The following is an 18,916-nucleotide window of genomic DNA, read 5'->3' as shown; positions in this document are numbered from 1 at the left end:
AGCAAGCCCGGACAGCCGATGGCTGCCCGGGCTTGCTGGGAGTTGTAGTTTTGAAACCTCTGGAGGTCCGCAGGTTGAAGACCACTGAGGGCGAATGATGAGAAGAGGATGATGAAGGGGGGGTGTGGGGATGATGAAGGGGGGTGGGGATGATGAAGGGGGGGTGTGGGATGATAAGGGGATGATGAAGGGGGGATGTGCGGGATGATAAGGGGATGATGAAGGGGGGGATGTGTGGGATGATAAGGGGATGATGAAGGGGGGATGTGCGGGATGATAAGGGGATGATGAAGGGGGGATGTGTGGGATGATTACAAGGGGATGATGAAGGGGGATGTGTGGGATGATAAGGGGATGATGAAGGGGGGATGTGTGGGATGATAAGGGGATGATGATGAGGATGTTAATGACGGGTCTGGATGATGACAGGGGGGGATGAGGTATTTCCCACCCTAGGCTTATACTCGAGTCAATAACTTTTCCTGGGATTTTGGGTTGAAATTAGGGGTCTCGGCTTATACTCGGGTCGGCTTATACTCGAGTATATACGGTAATAGAAATCCTCCACTGAGTTAGTTGAAACTTTGCTAACAGTTATTTGTAGAAGGCTATTGTAGCAGATATTGTAGCAGATATATCCAAATGAAAGCTATTGTAGCAGATGTATCAAAGTGAAAGTGTATCAAAGTAAAAGTTATTGGTGCACCGCACCACTCACCGCTTCTCCTGATGCGCTCCGATGTTCAGTGCGGTTCTTCTCCTTCCCGGGCTGGTACAGCTCAGCAGCTGGCCTGGTGGAAAAGCCTAGGATCTTCCTGCACTGGCTCGGGATCTGGATACCGGGAGCTGGTAATGCCGTAGAACCGGTGTACCGTGGAGCCGATGTAATGCGCCGGTGTAAGGCTGCACTTGGACGGTCTGGAGCTGGCACAGATCTGCGTTTGGACGGTGGATAAGGTGAGTGCAGGTGAGCGGTGAATGCACTGGGGGGATAGCGGAGCCGCATCCTCGTGTAAGAATGCGCGCTCCTAGGTCGTGTAATGGTCCCAAAACTGGGGGGTTCCAGCAGTTGCAAATAGGTTTTGCTGGTTGGACTGGGTATCTTTTATGTGGGTAAAATGCCAAACGCGTTTTGGGGTGTCCCCTACTTCAGTGGCTTTATATTTATATTGGATACCCCGGCATTTTGCCGGTTTTTATATGTTTTAACATCCTAGGTGCCTTTCTCCTGATTGATGGAATCTGGGACTGTTCCTGACTCCTGGAAAGTCCGGAGTTGATCCTATAGTAAGTCTATATATATAGTAATGTATAAAGAATATATATGTAAAGAATATATATAAAATCTAAATATAAAAATCGCTTAGCCTGTAAGAATTGATAACCAGAAATTTGGTTGCCGTAAGGTGCTATATAGAGATGAGCGAATCGAAGTTGACGAACCCGAATTCATTACGAATTTCATGAATCGCTTCATTAAACTCCATTTTACAGTGTTCCAGCCTATTGGAGACCTAAGATGGCGGATCCACATGTGAGTACATGGAGCAGGGGATTATGGGAGGGCGGGAAACAGCGGCGGGAATGAAGGTAGGCGGGCTAACCCTGAACCACATGTAAGATGCAGCCTATCAGTGTTCACTGACCCCTGTGATGTCACAGCCCCTATATAATCGGCGGCCATCTTGCCTCTCTTCATTTCATCTATGCACTCAGATCGAGAGGACGGGACTGTGTGTGTGTGAATAGCTCATACCACAGCGTTACACTGCAACTGCTAGTCACATCAGCATTAGGGAAAGACAGGAGTGCAGAGTGCTGTGCTGTAACACTGAGAAGGATCATTGATAGCTAAACCTCCTATTCACGTTATTGAGCATTGCAGCAGAGAGGGGCAGATAGCTGTCAGCTGCCTCATACAGATCTCCAAGCTGCCTGAACTTTCTGAAGCATCTTATCTCCTCATTTTTCAGCCCAATTGAGTTTAACTACGGGCAGGGATAATACATGTCTTTTACGGTCCACTGGGTAAATGTTGTTCCTGCACAGCCACAACAGCAACTTGGACAGGTCACACCGCTACCTCCTCATCGCTCTCGCTCCCAGGCAGTTGGTCCTTTTACAGTGTGCGCCTCCTCCTCCCCCATGTCCTCGGCCTCCACTGCACATCCAAATCTCGGTGGCCCTTCATCGTACCACGTGTGTAGGGCACAGCGGTGTCAAGCCGTCCTTCACATGGTTTGCCTTGGCCAATGGCTTACTCCACGAAATCTGGAAATGGGAACCATGGTGACCGACAATGGGAAGAACATTGTGGCTGCGCTGCGACAAGGAAGTGTGAACCATTCGCCCTGCATGGCACACGTGTTGAATCTGGTTGTCAAGAAGTTCATCAAGTCCCCATTTGCAAGATGTCCTGACAATGGCAAGGAAACTGTGCATGCACTTCAGCCACTCGTACACCGCCAAGCACACTTTGCTTGAGCTGCAGCGTTAGGAGATGGAGGCAGGTAGTCCCAGCGAGTCACTGTCACAAATGGCACGATGCATGCTGAGTTACTTGCATAGTGACCCCCGAATTGTCAAAATTCGTCAGCGTGATGACTTCTGTATCTCCACCTTATTAGACCCTCGCTACCGGCCCAGAATGGGGGCCTTTTTTACACCCACTGAGAGGGAGGACAAACTGACCTACTTCAGGGAGCTTCTACGTAGTTGGTTGGCCGATGCCTATCGGCCACATGGTCCATTCACTCACAGGTCTTACTCGGGGGGCCCTCTGTGCTCACCTTCCACTGCCACGGCTGCTGGAGAGGGGAGGGGTGGCAGGAGCAGTACCGGCTCAATCAGCAGCTGCCTGAGTCTACAGTCGCTGATGAGTAGCTTCCTTCAGCCGCATAGTGAAGCTACTCATCAGCAGCAGGTGGACATGGAGCAGGACCTGAACCAGCAGGATCTGGCTTACCTCGACATGACCCTGCCAACAACCGTTGAAGATCCGCTGGACTTCTGGGCAGCCAAACTCGATTTATGGCCGCAACTAGCGGAGTTTGCCCTGGAAAAGCTATCCTGCCCGGCCAGTAGTGTGCCATCAGAGCGGGTGTTTAGTTTGGCCGGGGCCATAGTCACCCCAAGGCGAACTCGTCTGTCCACTAAAAATGTGGAGAGACTGACGTTTTTCAAGATGAATCAGGGATGGATCAGCCAGGATTTCCAGCCACCAATGACAGATGGGTCTGAGTAGATTGACCATGCTCCTACAAAAAATTTTTGTCTATTGTGGTTGGTTATGAAACCCTCTGATGATTGTCTCTGACCGGCCCGCGCTGATTGGGGGACAACTATGCTGCCTAATCTGAGGGACAACTATGCTCCTAATCTGGGGGACATCTATGCTGCCTAATCTGGGTGACATCTATGCTGCCTAATCTGGGGGACAACTATGCTCCTTATCTGGGGCACAACTATGCTCCTAATCTGGGGGACAACTAAACTCCTAATCTGGTGGACATCTATGATGCTTAATCTGGTGGACATGTATGCTCCTAATCTGGGGGACATCTATGCTGCCTACTCTGGGCGACAAGTATGCTCCTAATCTGGGGGACATCTATGCTGCCTAATCTGGGTGACATCTATGCTGCCTAATCTGGGGGACATCTATGCTGCCTAATCTGGGGGACATCTATGCTGCCTAATCTGGATGACATCTATGCTGCCTAATCTGGGGGACAACTATGCTCCTAATCTGGGGGACAACTAAACTCCTAATCTGGTGGACATCTATGCTGCCAAAACTGGGGGAAAAGTATGCTCCTAATCTGGGGGACATCTTTGCTGCCTACTCTGGGGGACAAGTATGCTCCTAATCTGGGGGACATCTATGCTGCCTAATCTGGGGGACATCTATGCTGCCTAATCTGGATGACATCTATGCTGCCTAATCTGGGGGACAACTATGCTCCTTATCTTGGGGACAACTATGCTCCTAATCTGGGGGACATCTAAGCTCCTAATCTGGTGGACATCTATGCTGCCTAATCTGGGGGACATCTATACTGCCTACTCTGGGGGACAAGTATGCTCCTAATCTGGGGGACATCTATGCTGCCTAATCTGGGTGACATCTATGCTGCCTAATCTGGGGGACAACAATGCTCCTAATCTGGGGACATCTATGCTGCCTAATCTGGGGGACATCTATGCTGCCTATTCTGGGTGATATCTATGCTGCCTAATCTGGGGGACATATATGCTGTCAATTCTGGGGGACATCTATGCTGCCTAATCTGGGGGACAAGTATGCACCTAATCTGGGTGACACCTATGCTGCCTACTCTGGGGGACAAGTATGCTCCTAATCTGGGGGACATCTATGCTGCCTAATCTGGGGGACAACTATGCTCCTTATCTGGGGGACAACTATGCTCCTTATCTGGGGGACAACTATGCTCCTAATCCGGGGGACATGTATGCTGCCTTATCTGGGTGACATCTATGCAGCCTAATCTGGTGGACAACTATGCTCCTAATATGGGGAAAACTGATGCTTCTGGCCTTGGGCCTATAATTTTTTTGAAGTTTAGCAGTAGCTAAATACATGCTTAATGTCAACATTGATCTTTAAATGTAATGGGTTATGAAACCCTCTTGGGTACTGCGAATGACTGCTCCAGACTCATTCTGTGTCTTTCACAAACTACTTGCCTCCCTGGTGCCTCAGGCCCTGGGCCTATAATTTTTTGAAGTTTAGCAGTAGCAAAATACATGCTTAATGCAAATGTAAACATTGATCTTTAAATGTAAGGGGTTATGAAAACCTCTTGGGTACTGCAAATGCATGATCCAGACTCATTCTGTGTCTTTCAGGAACTACTGGCCTCCCTGGTGCTTCTGGCCTTGGGCCTTACATTTTTGGATGTTTAGCAGTAGCTAAATACATGCTTAATGCACATTTCAACAATGATCGTTAAATTCTCGGCGCCCTGCCAGGGCCTTCTCCTACCCCGCCTGGGCCGATCCAAGGACCTCACTAACCAACTCACTAACTAATCCAATCGCTTATAATGACGGGCGGTGTGTACAAAGGGCAGGGACTTAATCAATGCCAGCTTATGACCCTCACTTACTGGTAATTCCTCGTTTTAAGGTTAAATAATTGCAATCCCAGATCCCTATCACGAACTGGTTTCAGCGTGCAACACGCACCTGTCCTTGAAAGATAGAGACACGCTAATCCGTTCAGTGGAGCGTGGCTGCGGCCCCGGAAATCTGAGGGCATAACACACCTGGTATTGCTCGATCTAGCAATTGATCGTGCAAAGTTAGGGGGTTATTAAAGCCTCTTGGGTACTGCTGAGGCCTACTCCTGACTGCTCCCGGTGTAATGTATGGGGTAATTAAACACTCTTGGGTAGTGTTTTTTTTTTATACTGATAATTTTATCGGTAATAAAATAGAATTTTCCAGAATGCTAATCGTTACACAACGGAACGCTTGTTGCGTGTGATTTTTTAATGAAAATAAAAATTAAAATAAAAATACGGACAGGGATTAACTCTGCTTCATCATTTTGGGCGAAAAAAGTCCTTTTGTGATCTGATCTTTTGGAGTCAGATGCGCTTACACACATATTGAATTAGTTTTTGTAAAAAAATTTCAAACATTGTGTGGTTTATTATTTTTGAGAAGAATGTCTTTGGGTGGTCCACCGTCCTGCATTATAGAGTCTTGTGAACTGTTGGATATGCGCTTGTTCTTACACAAAGGTATTTCTTTAAAAAATTTCTAAAATGTTGTTGTTTTTTGGAGGGGATTGTGAAGCCCGGGTGTGTACTGGTGCATCAGCCAACTCCAGGCTGTGTCCTTCAGGCAATATATGGGTTCCTGATGCCGCAGAGGTGGGGCCTGGGTCTGGAAATTTCGAATTTTTGGATAGCGGTGCTACCTATGAGAAATCTTTGTCAAAAATGTCATATATTGTGGTGTTTTTTTGGGGGGGGGGGGATTGTGAAGCCCTGGTGTGTAGTGTACTAATGCATCAGCCAACATGTCCACGCTGTGTCATTCAGCCACTATATGGTGTCATCATGCTGCCAACACCTCCACGCTGTGCCATTCAGCCACTATATGGTGTCCTCATGCTGCCAACACCTCCACACTGTGACATTCAGCCACTATATGGTGTCCTCATGCTGCCAACACCTCCACGCTGTGCCATTCAGCCACTATATGGTGTCCTCACGCTGTCAACACCTCCACGCTGTGCTATTCAGCCACTATATGGTGTCCTCATGCTGCCAACACCTCCACGCTGTGCCATTCAGCCACTATATGGTGTCCTCATGCTGCCAACACCTCCACACTGTGCCATTCAGCCACTATTTGGTCTCCTCATGCTGCCAACACCTCCACGCTGTGTCATTCAGCCACTATATGGTGTCCTCATGCTTCAACCTCATCCAAGCTGTGTCATTCAGCCACTATTTGGTGTCCTCATGCTGCCAACACCTCCACGCTTTGCCATTCAGCCACTATATGGTGTCCTCATGCTGGCAACACCTCCACGCTGTGCCATTCAGCCACTATATGGTGTCCTCATGCTGCCAACACCTCCATGCTGTGTCATTCAGCAACTATATGGTGTCCTCATGCTGCCAACACCTCCACGCTGTGCCATTCAGCCACTATATGGTGTCCTCATGCTGCCAACACCTCCACGCTATGTCATTCAGTCACTATATGGTCTCCTGACACTGATGCCACCACCAGGCTCTGTCATTGTGCTGCTGTGCGGCAGTGATTCTAAGAGCGATGCCGGTAATCTGCATGCTATTCTGAATAACAGTATAATTTCACTAACCCAGCACACTCCATATGCGTTTTAGGACACAGCAAAGTGTTCTATACTCCTATAGAGGCTGTATGTAGGCTAGAAATAGCCTTTTTTAATATCGATTCGCCGCGAACAAATTCGTATCGAAACAAACCTTTCGGGAAAATTCGGCGAATTGGCCGAATCGAATTTTTGAAAAGTTCGCTCATCTCTAGTGCTATATAATGGGTTTATGTAATAATTATTAACAGTAATAAGTTAAGCCTCAGGCTCACTACCTATATGACTGATGGTCATACATAGTAAGTAAAATTGGTATATATAGGTGAAAATGTATAGTAGATGTATATTCAATATGAAAGGATATAATACAAATAGACACTGGTTGGATATAGAACACTACATGTATGTAAATATATGATATATAAAGCAAAAATGGAATATAAAATTTTTTTTGTGAAAAATATTAAAAATAATTAAATAGATAGATAAATGTATAATTTTGTATATATGTGATAATTACATAATGTGTATATGAATATATATATAATAAAAAGAAAAAGGGGGTGAAGATTAAAAAATGTGCAAAGGTACAAATGTACATATGATGGTTATATAATATATAACAAATATATAGAAAATATATAAAGAAAATATATAAAAAATTTTTTTTTTTAAATGTATAGAATTATAAATAGTAGAAAATTTTAGAAAAAGTAGAAAAATCTGAAAAATTATAAAAATCATTATGGGCTTCATGGACGATTGGACCTGAGGGCTAGGACTGTGGATCCATCCAGGCGCTGATAAACAGCCAGGCACTGGATGGGGCGACAGTCGGAGCCCTACAGGTAACTAGAAGTAAAAACTATAGAAAACCAAACAGCTCCAATTCAGAATTCAAACATTTTGGTTCCATGGATTCAAATTCGTATATTTTTCTGGCTTCGGCCCTAGACATTTTGGCAATGAAGTTGCCACCTCTCCAATCTTTACTAATTCGCTGGATGCCTATATATTGAATACTGGATGGATCTTGTTGGTGGTACTGAAGAAAATGTAGGGAAAGGAGGTGCTTGGCGTTACCTTTCTTTATATTTGCTATATGTTCAGCTATTCTGGTTTTGAGAGGACGTTTAGTTCTCCCCACATACTGCTTTTTGCAGCTGCATTGGATAACGTATATCACTCCCTTCGTGTTACAAGAGATGTTTTCTGTAATTTCCCATTTGAATTCATTTACTGAAATAAAGAGTCTCAGACATTTTTTAACCCTTGATATCATTCCCAAAGGTCTGATGTTACATAAGACCCCTGTGGGGGATTTAAATGGTGAAGAATTTGATTCTAAATGGAAAAGCTCCTTGAAAAAACAATCAAGGATCTTAATGCAACTTATAATTGAAAGGCGAACACAACTCCTAAATTAAATAGACACTAATATAATAGAAATAAAAGTTGAACTAGATAAACATGAAAAAAATAATTATATCAAACTACAAGAATCTCTATGTTCAAAACTAGACCAACTAGAATCCGAAATAATCACAAAGAAGTCCAAAAAATTAAATTGGCTTTCTAATAATACTAATAAAACATTCACAGAAGATAACACTAAGACACAAGACACCAAATTTACTAACCCCACTAAAACTAATTATGCAAACAATTATCCGAAAAATTACCACAAATATAATATACCCACACAAAATAGATTCACTTCTCTGTCGGCCAATTTTTTAGACAGACGCCATTCACATCTTCATTCCCCAGACAAACGTCCCACATATTACCATTCCCCACAAAGGCATCCATATCACCACTCCCCATACAGACGGCAACCATACCATCAGTACCAAAACAGATCATGGAGACCACATTCGCACAACTACCCTCCCAAGACCAACTATCCACAACCACTACCTTTAAAAAAAAACATCTCCACTTCTTCCCATTCCACAAGCCAATCAACCCACCAACAAACACAATCAACCACAACCACAGCCACAACCATTACCACGGTCCACACTACGCACCATCCAAGCAGAAATTCACCCCAATCCTGTAAACAATACAAACAACAATTACTCCACACTACCACCCACACAAAAAAAAAGAGGTTACGTTGCAGAAATAGAAGAAATAGACACTCCAACTCAGCCCCCAATGAAAATAGGTAAAGCGAATTAAAAGACTCTGGTAGCTCAATTATCAATCTCAGTTCCATGACACTTACCCAATCCCAGACTAAACTACTAGAAAAAGGACTTACATTTGCTGCTACAAAAAAACGAAACAAGTTTGATACGTATATTGGAATCGAAAAATTTGTGAGAAAACTTTATCTTAAAAAATATTTCGTCAAACATCCTATTGAAATACAAAACATAAATAAAGATAAATACATTCACACTAATTGTTCTCTCAAGTCAAATTTTTACCGAAGACATGAGGCAGGACCCTATGTCACAGCCTTTAAACAAGCAGTGGAATGTGACATCCGTAAACTTCCACTAGTGACAATCACTAAATCTAATTGGACTTTTAAAGAAAGAGAAGCGATAAAAACGTTGCAAAATAATGAGGGAGTTACTATCCGCCCCGCCGATAAGGGGGGGAGGGGATAGTAATCCTCGATACAGATAAATATGACAAAGAATGTCTCACTCAATTGTCTAACACCAAGACTTACCAAAAATTGAAATCTGACCCTACAAATGAAATTGATAAAGAGTTGGAGATATTATGCAAAACATCATTAGCAGAAGGTATCTTAACAGATAAAGAGAGACAATTCATAACAAATATTCAAAAAAGAATCCCTGTTTTTTATTGCATACCAAAAATACATAAAGACCCTATAAACCCACCCGGCCGGCCCATAGTCTCGGGCATAGAATCAATTATGTCGAACCTCTCACAGTATATAGATAGATTGATACAATCTTACGTTCAACAAACTCCATATTATCTAACAGACACGACTCAAATTATCTCCATATTGGAGGGCCTTGAGTGGAAAGAAAACTATTTACTAGCTACATTAGATGTCAGTTCGTTGTACACAATCTTAGAACATAAACATGGAATTGATGCTGTGGAGAAATTTCTTAGAAGGGGAGATATACCACCAACCCAAATTCAATTTATTTTAGGCAGTATTTTATTTATTTTAACACATAATTATTTACATTTTAAGGATTCTTTTTTCTCCAAAAAACAGGTACCGCCATGGGCACCAAATTTGCGCCCAGCTACGCTAATTTGTTCATGTCCTCCTGGGAGGAGAAGGTCATCACTCCTCACCTGGGAACGGGTCTGGTGCTATGGCGGAGATACATAGATGACATTATTTTAGTATGGCAACACTCCCCACAAGAATTAAGTATGTTTTTAAATAGTCTAAATTTTTATGATTTTAACTGGTCATTCACAGCATCAATGGACCCTAAAACAATAGAGTTTTTAGACCTAAAAATAAGCAGTACCAACGGACGAATAGAATGTAGTACACACCATAAACCCACAGCGAAAAATAGTTATATCCTTTTTTCTAGCTGCCACCTGCCCCGGTGGCTATTAAATATTCCATCAGGCCAGTATAGACGTCTAAAATGTAACTGTACGAATGACACTCAATAGCAAATAGAGGCACAACATCTGACTACAAAATTTTTAGAGAGAGGTTATCCTAACAAAATTTTAAATAAAGCGATGGAAAAAATCTAAAACCAAGAAAGAGATACATATTTTTCAAACTCACCATCAGAGTCCACAGAAGATGACAAATTCTGCATCATTCTTCCCTATTATAAGGATTATAAAAAAGTAGAAAAAATTATTTTAAAAAACTGGCATCTACTCCAACAAGACAAAATAATAAGTTCAATAATATCTCCCACCCCTCCCATCATTTATACTAAAGTCCCTCATCTTGGATTACAAGTGGCACCAACAATACAAAACAAAAAACAGTTTAAAGGAGACCACTCATAGCTAACAGTGAAGGGATTCTTTCGCTGTAACATGTGCTCCAACTGCAAAACCACAAACTTCCAAAAAAAGACTACTGAAATAAGTTCTGCAGTAAATGAATTCAAATGGGAAATTACTGAAAACATCTCTTGTAGCACGAAGGGAGTGATATACGTTATCCAATGCAGCTGCAAAAAGCAGTATGTGGGGAGAACTAAACGTCCTCTCAAAACCAGAATAGCTGAACATATAGCAAATATAAAGAAAGGTAACGCCAAGCACCCCCTTTCCCTAGATTTTCTTCAGTACCACCAACAAGATCCATCCAGTATTCAATATATAGGCATCCAGCGAATTAGTAAAGATTGGAGAGGTGGCAACATCATTGCCAAAATGTCTAGAGCCGAAGCCAGAAAAATATACGAATTTGAATCCATGGAACCAAAAGGTTTGAATTCTGAATTGGAGCTGTTTTTTCTTTTTTTTTATAGTCTTTACTTCTAGTTACCTGTAGGGCTCCGACTGTCACCCCATCCAGTGCCTGGCTGTTTATCAGCGCCTGGATGGATCCACGGCCCTAGCCCTCAGGTCCAATCGTCCATCAAGTCCATCATGATTTTTCAAATTTTTTAGATTTTTCTACTTTTTCTACTATTTTCTATTTATATTCTATTATATTCTATTTCTATACATTTAAAAAAAATATTTCTATATTTTTTTTAATATATTTTCTTTATATATTTTTATATATTATATAACCATCATATGTACATTTGTACCTTTGCACATTTTTTAATCTTCACCCCCTTTTTCTTTTTATTATATATATATTCATATACACATTATGTAATTATTATATATATACAAAATTATACATTTATCTATCTATTTAATTATTTTTAATATTTTTCAATTTTTTTTATATTCCATTTTTGCTTTATATATCATATATTCACATACATGTAGTATTCTATATCCAACCAGTGTCTATTTGTATTATATCCTTTCATATTGAATATACATCTACTATACATTTTCACCTATATATACCAATTTTACTTACTATGTATGACCATCAGTCATATAGGTAGTGAACCTGAGGCTTAACTTTTTTCTATTAATATTTATTACATAAACCCATCATATAGCACCTTATGGCAACCAAATTTCTGGTTTTCAATTCTTACAGGCTAAGCGATTTTTATATATAGATTTTATATATATTCTTTACATATATATTTTTTATATATTCTTTATACATTTTTTATATGGCATAAACATCAATTAAAACTTAATAGTATTACTATATATATAGACTTACTATAGGATCAACTCCGGACTTTCCAGGAGTCAGAAACAGTCCCAGATTCCACCAGGAGAACGGCACCTAGGATGTTAAAACATATAAAAACCGGCAAAATGCCGGGGTATCCAATATAAACATACAGCCACTGAAGAAGGGGACACCCCGAAACGCGTTTGGCATTTTACCCACATCGGAGATATCCAGTCCAACCAGCAAAAACCTATTTGCAACTGCTGGAACCCCCCAGTTTTGGGACCACTACACGACCTAGGAGCGCGCATTCTTACACGAGGATGCGGCTCCGCTATCCTCCCAGTGCATTCACTGCTCACCTGCACTCGCCTTATCCACCGTCCAAACGCAGATCTGTGCCAGCTCCAGACCATCCAAGTGCAGCCTCCCCCGGCGCATTACATCGGCTCCATGGTACATCGGTTCTACGGCATTACCAGCTCCTGGTATCCAGATCCCGAGCCAGTGCAGGAAGATCCTAGGCTTTTCCACCAGGCCAGCTGCTGAGCTGTACCAGCCCGGGAAGGAGAAGAACCGCACTGAACATCGGAGCGCATCAGGAGAAGCTGTGAGTGGTGCAGTGCCCCAATAACTTTTACTTTGATATACTTTCACTTTGATACATCTGCTACAATAGCTTTCATTTGGATATATCTGCTACAATATCTGCTACAATAGCCTTCTACAAATAACTGTTAGCAAAGTTTCAACTAATTCAGTGGAGGATTTCTATTATATACTGTGTAACACCTTGAACTTCAATGATACTTCCTCGGACATAATTCATTGAACATTATCTTTTCATTCATTGAACTGTAATTCATTGAACTGAACATTGATTCATTCATTCATTCAAGCTGCTAATATTTGGGACTGTGTATCTCACATCAGCATTTGTTATTATTTGCATATATTCATTTTTATGTTTTATTTTTAATTACTTTTTAATATTATAATAAGGGTGCGGTCTGTGCAAGGGCCCTGCACAGCCACACACTCAATAATTATAATTTAAATTTAAATTTAAATTTATATCATTATTACCATTATCACTTAGCCTGTACCAATTATTATTCTATCATATTTTATATATATATGATTATACATAGTAAGTAACATTAATCTCACTCCATTCTAATACTCCAATTTCAGCCTTCTTATACAGAACACTACCACATGTGTATCTAGAGGTCTGTATTTCCATATATTATCTCCATATTATATTTTGACACGTAGGGTTAACGTGTAACATACAGTACCTCAATACACATTCTCTTCCTATTAGTGTGAGCCCCCCACCTCCAATTTATTTTTTCAGTGACGTTGTGCCTGCTGGGGAATGCCCACTTTCTCCTGCCAGGAGCTCACACAATATGAGCAAGGGGAAATTTATGATACAGAGCTTTTTAAAGCTCCAAAAAATATTTCAAGGGCAAAAGGGGTGTTAGAAGTAGTTAGGGAATACAATCTGAGTTAGTTTAGAAAATATGGTTTGATGACAGGTACTCTTTAAAGAGGTTGCAGTGCTGGTGTTTAGATCCCACCAAGGACAACATCTGCAATAAATTTTGTTTGTTCTCCTCATGTTTTTGTGAAACATCATCCTGCTGTAACAAGATACTGCACTGGACCTTGGTACTAGTGGCAGGGACAGTGAGGAGTTTATATGATACAAATTTTGTTTTTAAAGGGGTACTACCGTGGAAAACTTTTTTTTTATTTTTTTTTAATCAACTGGTGCCAGAAAGTTAAACAGATTTGTAAATCACTTCTATTAAAAATCTTAATCCTTCCAGTACTTTTTAGGGGCTGTATACTAAAGAGAAATCCAAAAAAGAAATGCATTTCCTGTGATGTCCAGACCACAGTGCTCTCTGCTGACCTCTGCTGTCCATTTTAGGAACTGGAGAAAATCCCCATAGCAAACATATGCTTCTCTGGACATTTCCTAAAATGGACAACAGAGGTAAGCAGAGAGCACTGTGGTCATGACATCACAGGAAATGCATTTCATTTTGGATTTCTCTTTAGTATACAGACCCTAAAAAGTACCGGAAGGATTAAGATTTTTTAATAGAAGTGATTTACAAATCTGTTTAACTTTCTGGCACCAGTTGATTTAAAAAAAAAAAAAGTACCCCCTTAACATTATGGAGCATTTTCCCAATATTTTAACGGGACAAGAATCCCTTTTAGCATATAGGGAAGCGCATATTGTGGAGATCTGTATACAGAGATGTTGCAAGATTAATCAAAAAAGAATTCATGCCTATTTAGATACATAAATAAAAAAAGAAACAACTATCATGAAAAACTGCATGTTTTGTGTGTTCTGGTAAAAAAAAATTGAAGTTTGTAGTGCAAAAAATGTCAGTCCTTCCTTGTGTAATCCTACATTTGTCAGCTAGTAGCACTACAAAACTAATGGCATTTACAATGTGAGCACATTTGTGAATTTTTTTTCATAGTGCTGGGAATCGTATCTAGGACAAGACATCTATCGTTTGGTTGTAATCGACTTTCTCTTTGTTCTGGTTGGTTCCTTCTTTGGAGAATTTATCAGAAAGTAAGTGTGTGCCTTTTATTAATACCAGTTTTGAATCCTCCCTGTTATACTCAGTTTACATTTGGACATATTATTTTATAGGATTATTGGGACATACTGCTGTAAGTCATTAGGAGTTCCGGAATTCGATATTGCACGGAATGTCTTGGATCTGATTTATGCTCAGACTTTGGCCTGGTATGTAGACAAGTTCTTTGGCCTGGTATGTAGACAAATTATTTGGCCTTGTATGTAGACAAGTTCTTTGGCCTGGTATGTAGACAAGTTCAGTATTCTCTGCCTCCCATCACCTATTGGGGCAGATATACTTTAGACTTACGATTCACACACCAGTCTAAAATGAAAGTCTGCTGGAGTTAGATGCGACAAATGAATTAAGAGGTGCAAGCCTCTTTATAATTTTGGTGTCCATGTGCCACAACCTAAAATATACAGTGGCAATGAGCTGACATAGAATTCCCCTACACTTTAAACCAAAACCAAGAATTCCACTGCACTTTAAACCAAACTATAGTACATTTGTTGGGGTATGGAAGCCCTGCCCCTTCTGCTAAGTCCTATTTTTAATTTCGCTGGAGAAAGAGTGTGCACTGTGCATGTGTGGATGTGATCTTCAACATAAATGTAGGTGTTCCAATTGTGGTCAAACTTTTATGACATATCTGTTTAATCTAGAAAATGCATTTAAAACGAATTCATTGGTAGGGAATAAAAAAAAGTGTATCTGTGATAGAATTTGTTTTGCATAAAAGGCAGCATGACTTATATGTTTTAAAATGTTACCATAAATATGCCAAAACACAGCCAATTTAAGGGTAATGCAAACTTATACAAAAAAATCTGAAAGATGTGCAAGATTTTCAAACAGCCTCAAGCAGTTATAAGTCTGGTGCAATCTTAGGCTGTTTTCACACTATAAAAATACCTCCGTTATAAAAACCCTGGAAATCGGCCAATAAATGGCGGTTAGAAAATCCCATTATAGTCTATGGTATTTTTCCAATAGCCGTTTTAACCTATTATCGCCCTTTATTAATAACGGCTGTTATTTTGTGACGGGCGAATGAACGGATGCATGCACTATTTCTCCCGTTACTATTGCCCGTCAAAAAATAACGGCAGTAATTAATAAAGGGCGATAAAAGGCTATTGGAAAAATACCATAGACTATAATGGGATTTACTAATGGCCGTTTAAAGGGGTACTCCGCCCCTAGACATCTTATCCCCTATTCAAAGGATAGGGAATAAGATGTCAGATCGCCGGGGTCCCGCTGCTGGGGATCCCCGGGATCCCCGCTGCGGCAGCCCGCTATCATTACAGCACAGAGCGAGTTCGCTCTGTGCGTAATGACGGGCGATACAGGGGACGGAGCAGCGTGATGTCATGGCTCCACCTCCGGCCCCTGTATTGCCCGTCATTACGTGCAGAGCGAACTCGCTCTGTGCTGTAATGATAGCGCGGGGCTGCAGCGGGGATCCCGGGGCTCCCCGGCAGCGGGACCGCGGCGATCTGACATCTTATCCCCCATCCTTTGGATAGGGGATAAGATGTCTAGGGGCAGAGTACCCCTTTAATGGCTGACTTCCAGGGTTTTTATAACGGGTGTTTATAACGGAGGCATTTTTATAGTGTGAAAGCAGCCTTAGGCTATGTTTGCATGTCAGAATTTCCATGTGGAATTCCGCATTGGAATTTTGCAGCAGCAGAGTCCCACTGAATTCAGTTGCAGTGTCCACAGAAAGATTGGACAGGTCTATTCTTTCTGCGGACAGAAATGCATTGCCACTTACAGAGATGACACATTTCCACTTGCAGTTTGCAGAATATCCACATGGAGATTTTCCATACTGACATTTTGACATCTGAACATTACCTTAGACTCTCTAGTCTAAGCTGTTATTGTGTAGGTTTTTATGTCTCTCCCCATTGTTTAAACATTTGTTGGTTATTAGCAACTCTGTGTACTGTTTTCGGGTGTATGGACATTAAAGATGGGACCCCCTCATCTATTAGCCAAAAGGGTATGTCACTGCAAAGAGTAATCTTGCTATGTAGGTCTATGAATGACTGTTTCTATATTGAACTACTAAGTTCAATGGACAGCATGTAATGTTACACGTGGAAATATGCAACAGTGGAAATATGTATGCTCCAGCAGCATTTCATCATCATTACAGCTAACCAATGTGGGTTCTAGTAACTGGATCCTCAAATGTTCAGCTTATCAGCAGGATAGCCATTGTAGGAGATGAGGTTAAGCAGATTTGTGAATTACTTCTATTAAAAAATCTTAATCCTTCCAGTACTTATCAGCTGCTGTATGATCCACAGTAAGTTATTTTCTTTTTGAATTTCCTTCCTGCCTGACCACAGTGCTCTCTACTGACACCTCTGTCCATTTTAGAAACTGTCTGGAGCAGGAGCAAATCCCCATAGCAAACCTATCCTGCTCATAACAGTTCCTAAAATGGACAGAGGTGTCAGACTGACATTAATTTGACCATGTGTGTCTCAGTGTATCTCTGTTGGTTTGTGTGTCTCCAGCTTTTTCACGATTCCTACTATTTTGTATTTTATTATTTTGACAATGCTGCCCCAACACTTAGCAGGAAGGGTTTGACATCGTGGTTGTCGGTCCGTTACTTAGGGCGGATAGCAATAGGTAGTGACAGTGGCTGTAGGTGAGTTAGGGCTTCACTGTTCCCTGCCTATAAGTGAGATCTATATTATCTATGATATTTATATTTTTTCTCTTTCATAGGATTGGGATATTCTTCTCCCCTTTGCTACCATTAATTCAGATGATCAAACTTTTCATAATATTTTATGTTAAAAAGGTAATATTTCCGATTTTTAAAAATAAGTGTACCACAATGGAACACAGCCAATAAATAAATATGAACACTAATATGACATCATAACAGTAGAACTTAGGCTGTGTAAAGGTAAACAATATTATGACATCATAAAAAAAAAAAGACAAACAATATTGTGATTTCAACACAATAAAACAGTCTAGGAAAACACGAAAACACTATTGTGACGTTATCGCAATAGAACACAGCCTATAAAAGAATACAGTCATGACATCATAACAAAGGAATACAAACAAAGAAATAAAAATTGTACAGCTAACTAAACATATATCAGAAACTGGAACTTTTTATTTTCAGACAGTGCAGATTCTAGAAGCTAGAGCCTTTTGGTTTTAAGGAAAGCAATGAACACAAAAGAAGAAGCCAAAAAGAAGTCAAATTAATGGTCATTTTCTTCTGTAACCACAATCTAGGTGAGCCTAATGATGAACTGTATTCCTCCTCGGAGAGCCTGGAGAGCATCACAGATGACAACAGTCTTCATTTTCCTTCTTTTTTTCCCTTCATTTGCTGGAGTCCTCTGTGTCGTTGGTGTCACTTGGTGGAGGTAAGAAGATAACTAAAAACTGTTCAACATGTCAGGTCAAAGGTTTTTTAAAGTGTCAGTGCTCATTTAATAAAGGATCACAAGGTTCACTGTCAAACTGAATGAGGCCTAAAGGAACACACTTCATAAATATTCTGCATAAACATTATCTGCAGAGCAAATTCTTTTAATCTGCAGCATGATCATTTTAATTGGGCACTGGTTAAAGATTTGCTGTGGTTTTGTTGTAGATCAAAATCCGCAAGCAACCCATTTGCTATGGATTTTGTGGTAGATTGCCAATGGATCTGAAGAGAAGACTTTTCCAGATTTGTTGCAGATAGTTTCTTTTGCGAATCCACTACATGAAATATTATATGTTACTTATTTACGCGGATGTAAAAATTTTGTTCATTTTTTTACATATCCCCATTGACTTACATAGAGCATATTAAAGGGATTATCCAGGAAAAAACTTTTTTTTATATATCAACTGGCTCCAGAAAGTTAAACGGATTTGTAAATTAAATGGTAGGATGTGTAGCTCACTTAGAGATAGGAGAGAAGTAAGTGTTCGAGGTAAAAGGTGTTGCCTTCACCCAATCAGGCTTAGTCAAATATAGGAAATATATATATATATATATACACATATATACCAGTCCCCAAGAACACTGGGGATGTGTAGATATAAGTGGGAAAAGAGAGAGATAGTGAATCTATTACAATTTAATTTATTAATGTTAGTATAAATATGAGTGGCCAATCACTCTGCAGGACCCTTGCAGAGATAAATTGGTAAAAATACAGATAAAAATAT

At 40.7% G+C, this 18,916-nt stretch overlaps 1 protein-coding gene across 6 annotated transcripts in view; it reads left to right on the top strand.

Annotated features, from left to right (window-relative positions):
* Positions 1–18,916, top strand: part of TMC5 (transmembrane channel like 5) — a 134,769-nt gene that overhangs the window by 98,828 nt on the left and 17,025 nt on the right. For all 6 annotated transcript variants that reach the window (XM_056536130.1, XM_056536129.1, XM_056536133.1 and 3 more), the window contains 4 exons: positions 14,597–14,694; positions 14,776–14,871; positions 17,459–17,534; positions 17,987–18,120. In XM_056536130.1, coding sequence (XP_056392105.1) covers positions 14,597–14,694; positions 14,776–14,871; positions 17,459–17,534; positions 17,987–18,120 — 404 coding nt within the window. The remainder of the gene's footprint in view (positions 1–14,596; positions 14,695–14,775; positions 14,872–17,458; positions 17,535–17,986; positions 18,121–18,916) is intronic.

This window comes from Hyla sarda, chromosome 8 (genome assembly GCF_029499605.1).
Source record: "Hyla sarda isolate aHylSar1 chromosome 8, aHylSar1.hap1, whole genome shotgun sequence".
NCBI classification, from domain to species: Eukaryota; Metazoa; Chordata; class Amphibia; order Anura; family Hylidae; genus Hyla; species Hyla sarda.
This window is presented reverse-complemented; position numbering and strand designations above follow the sequence as displayed.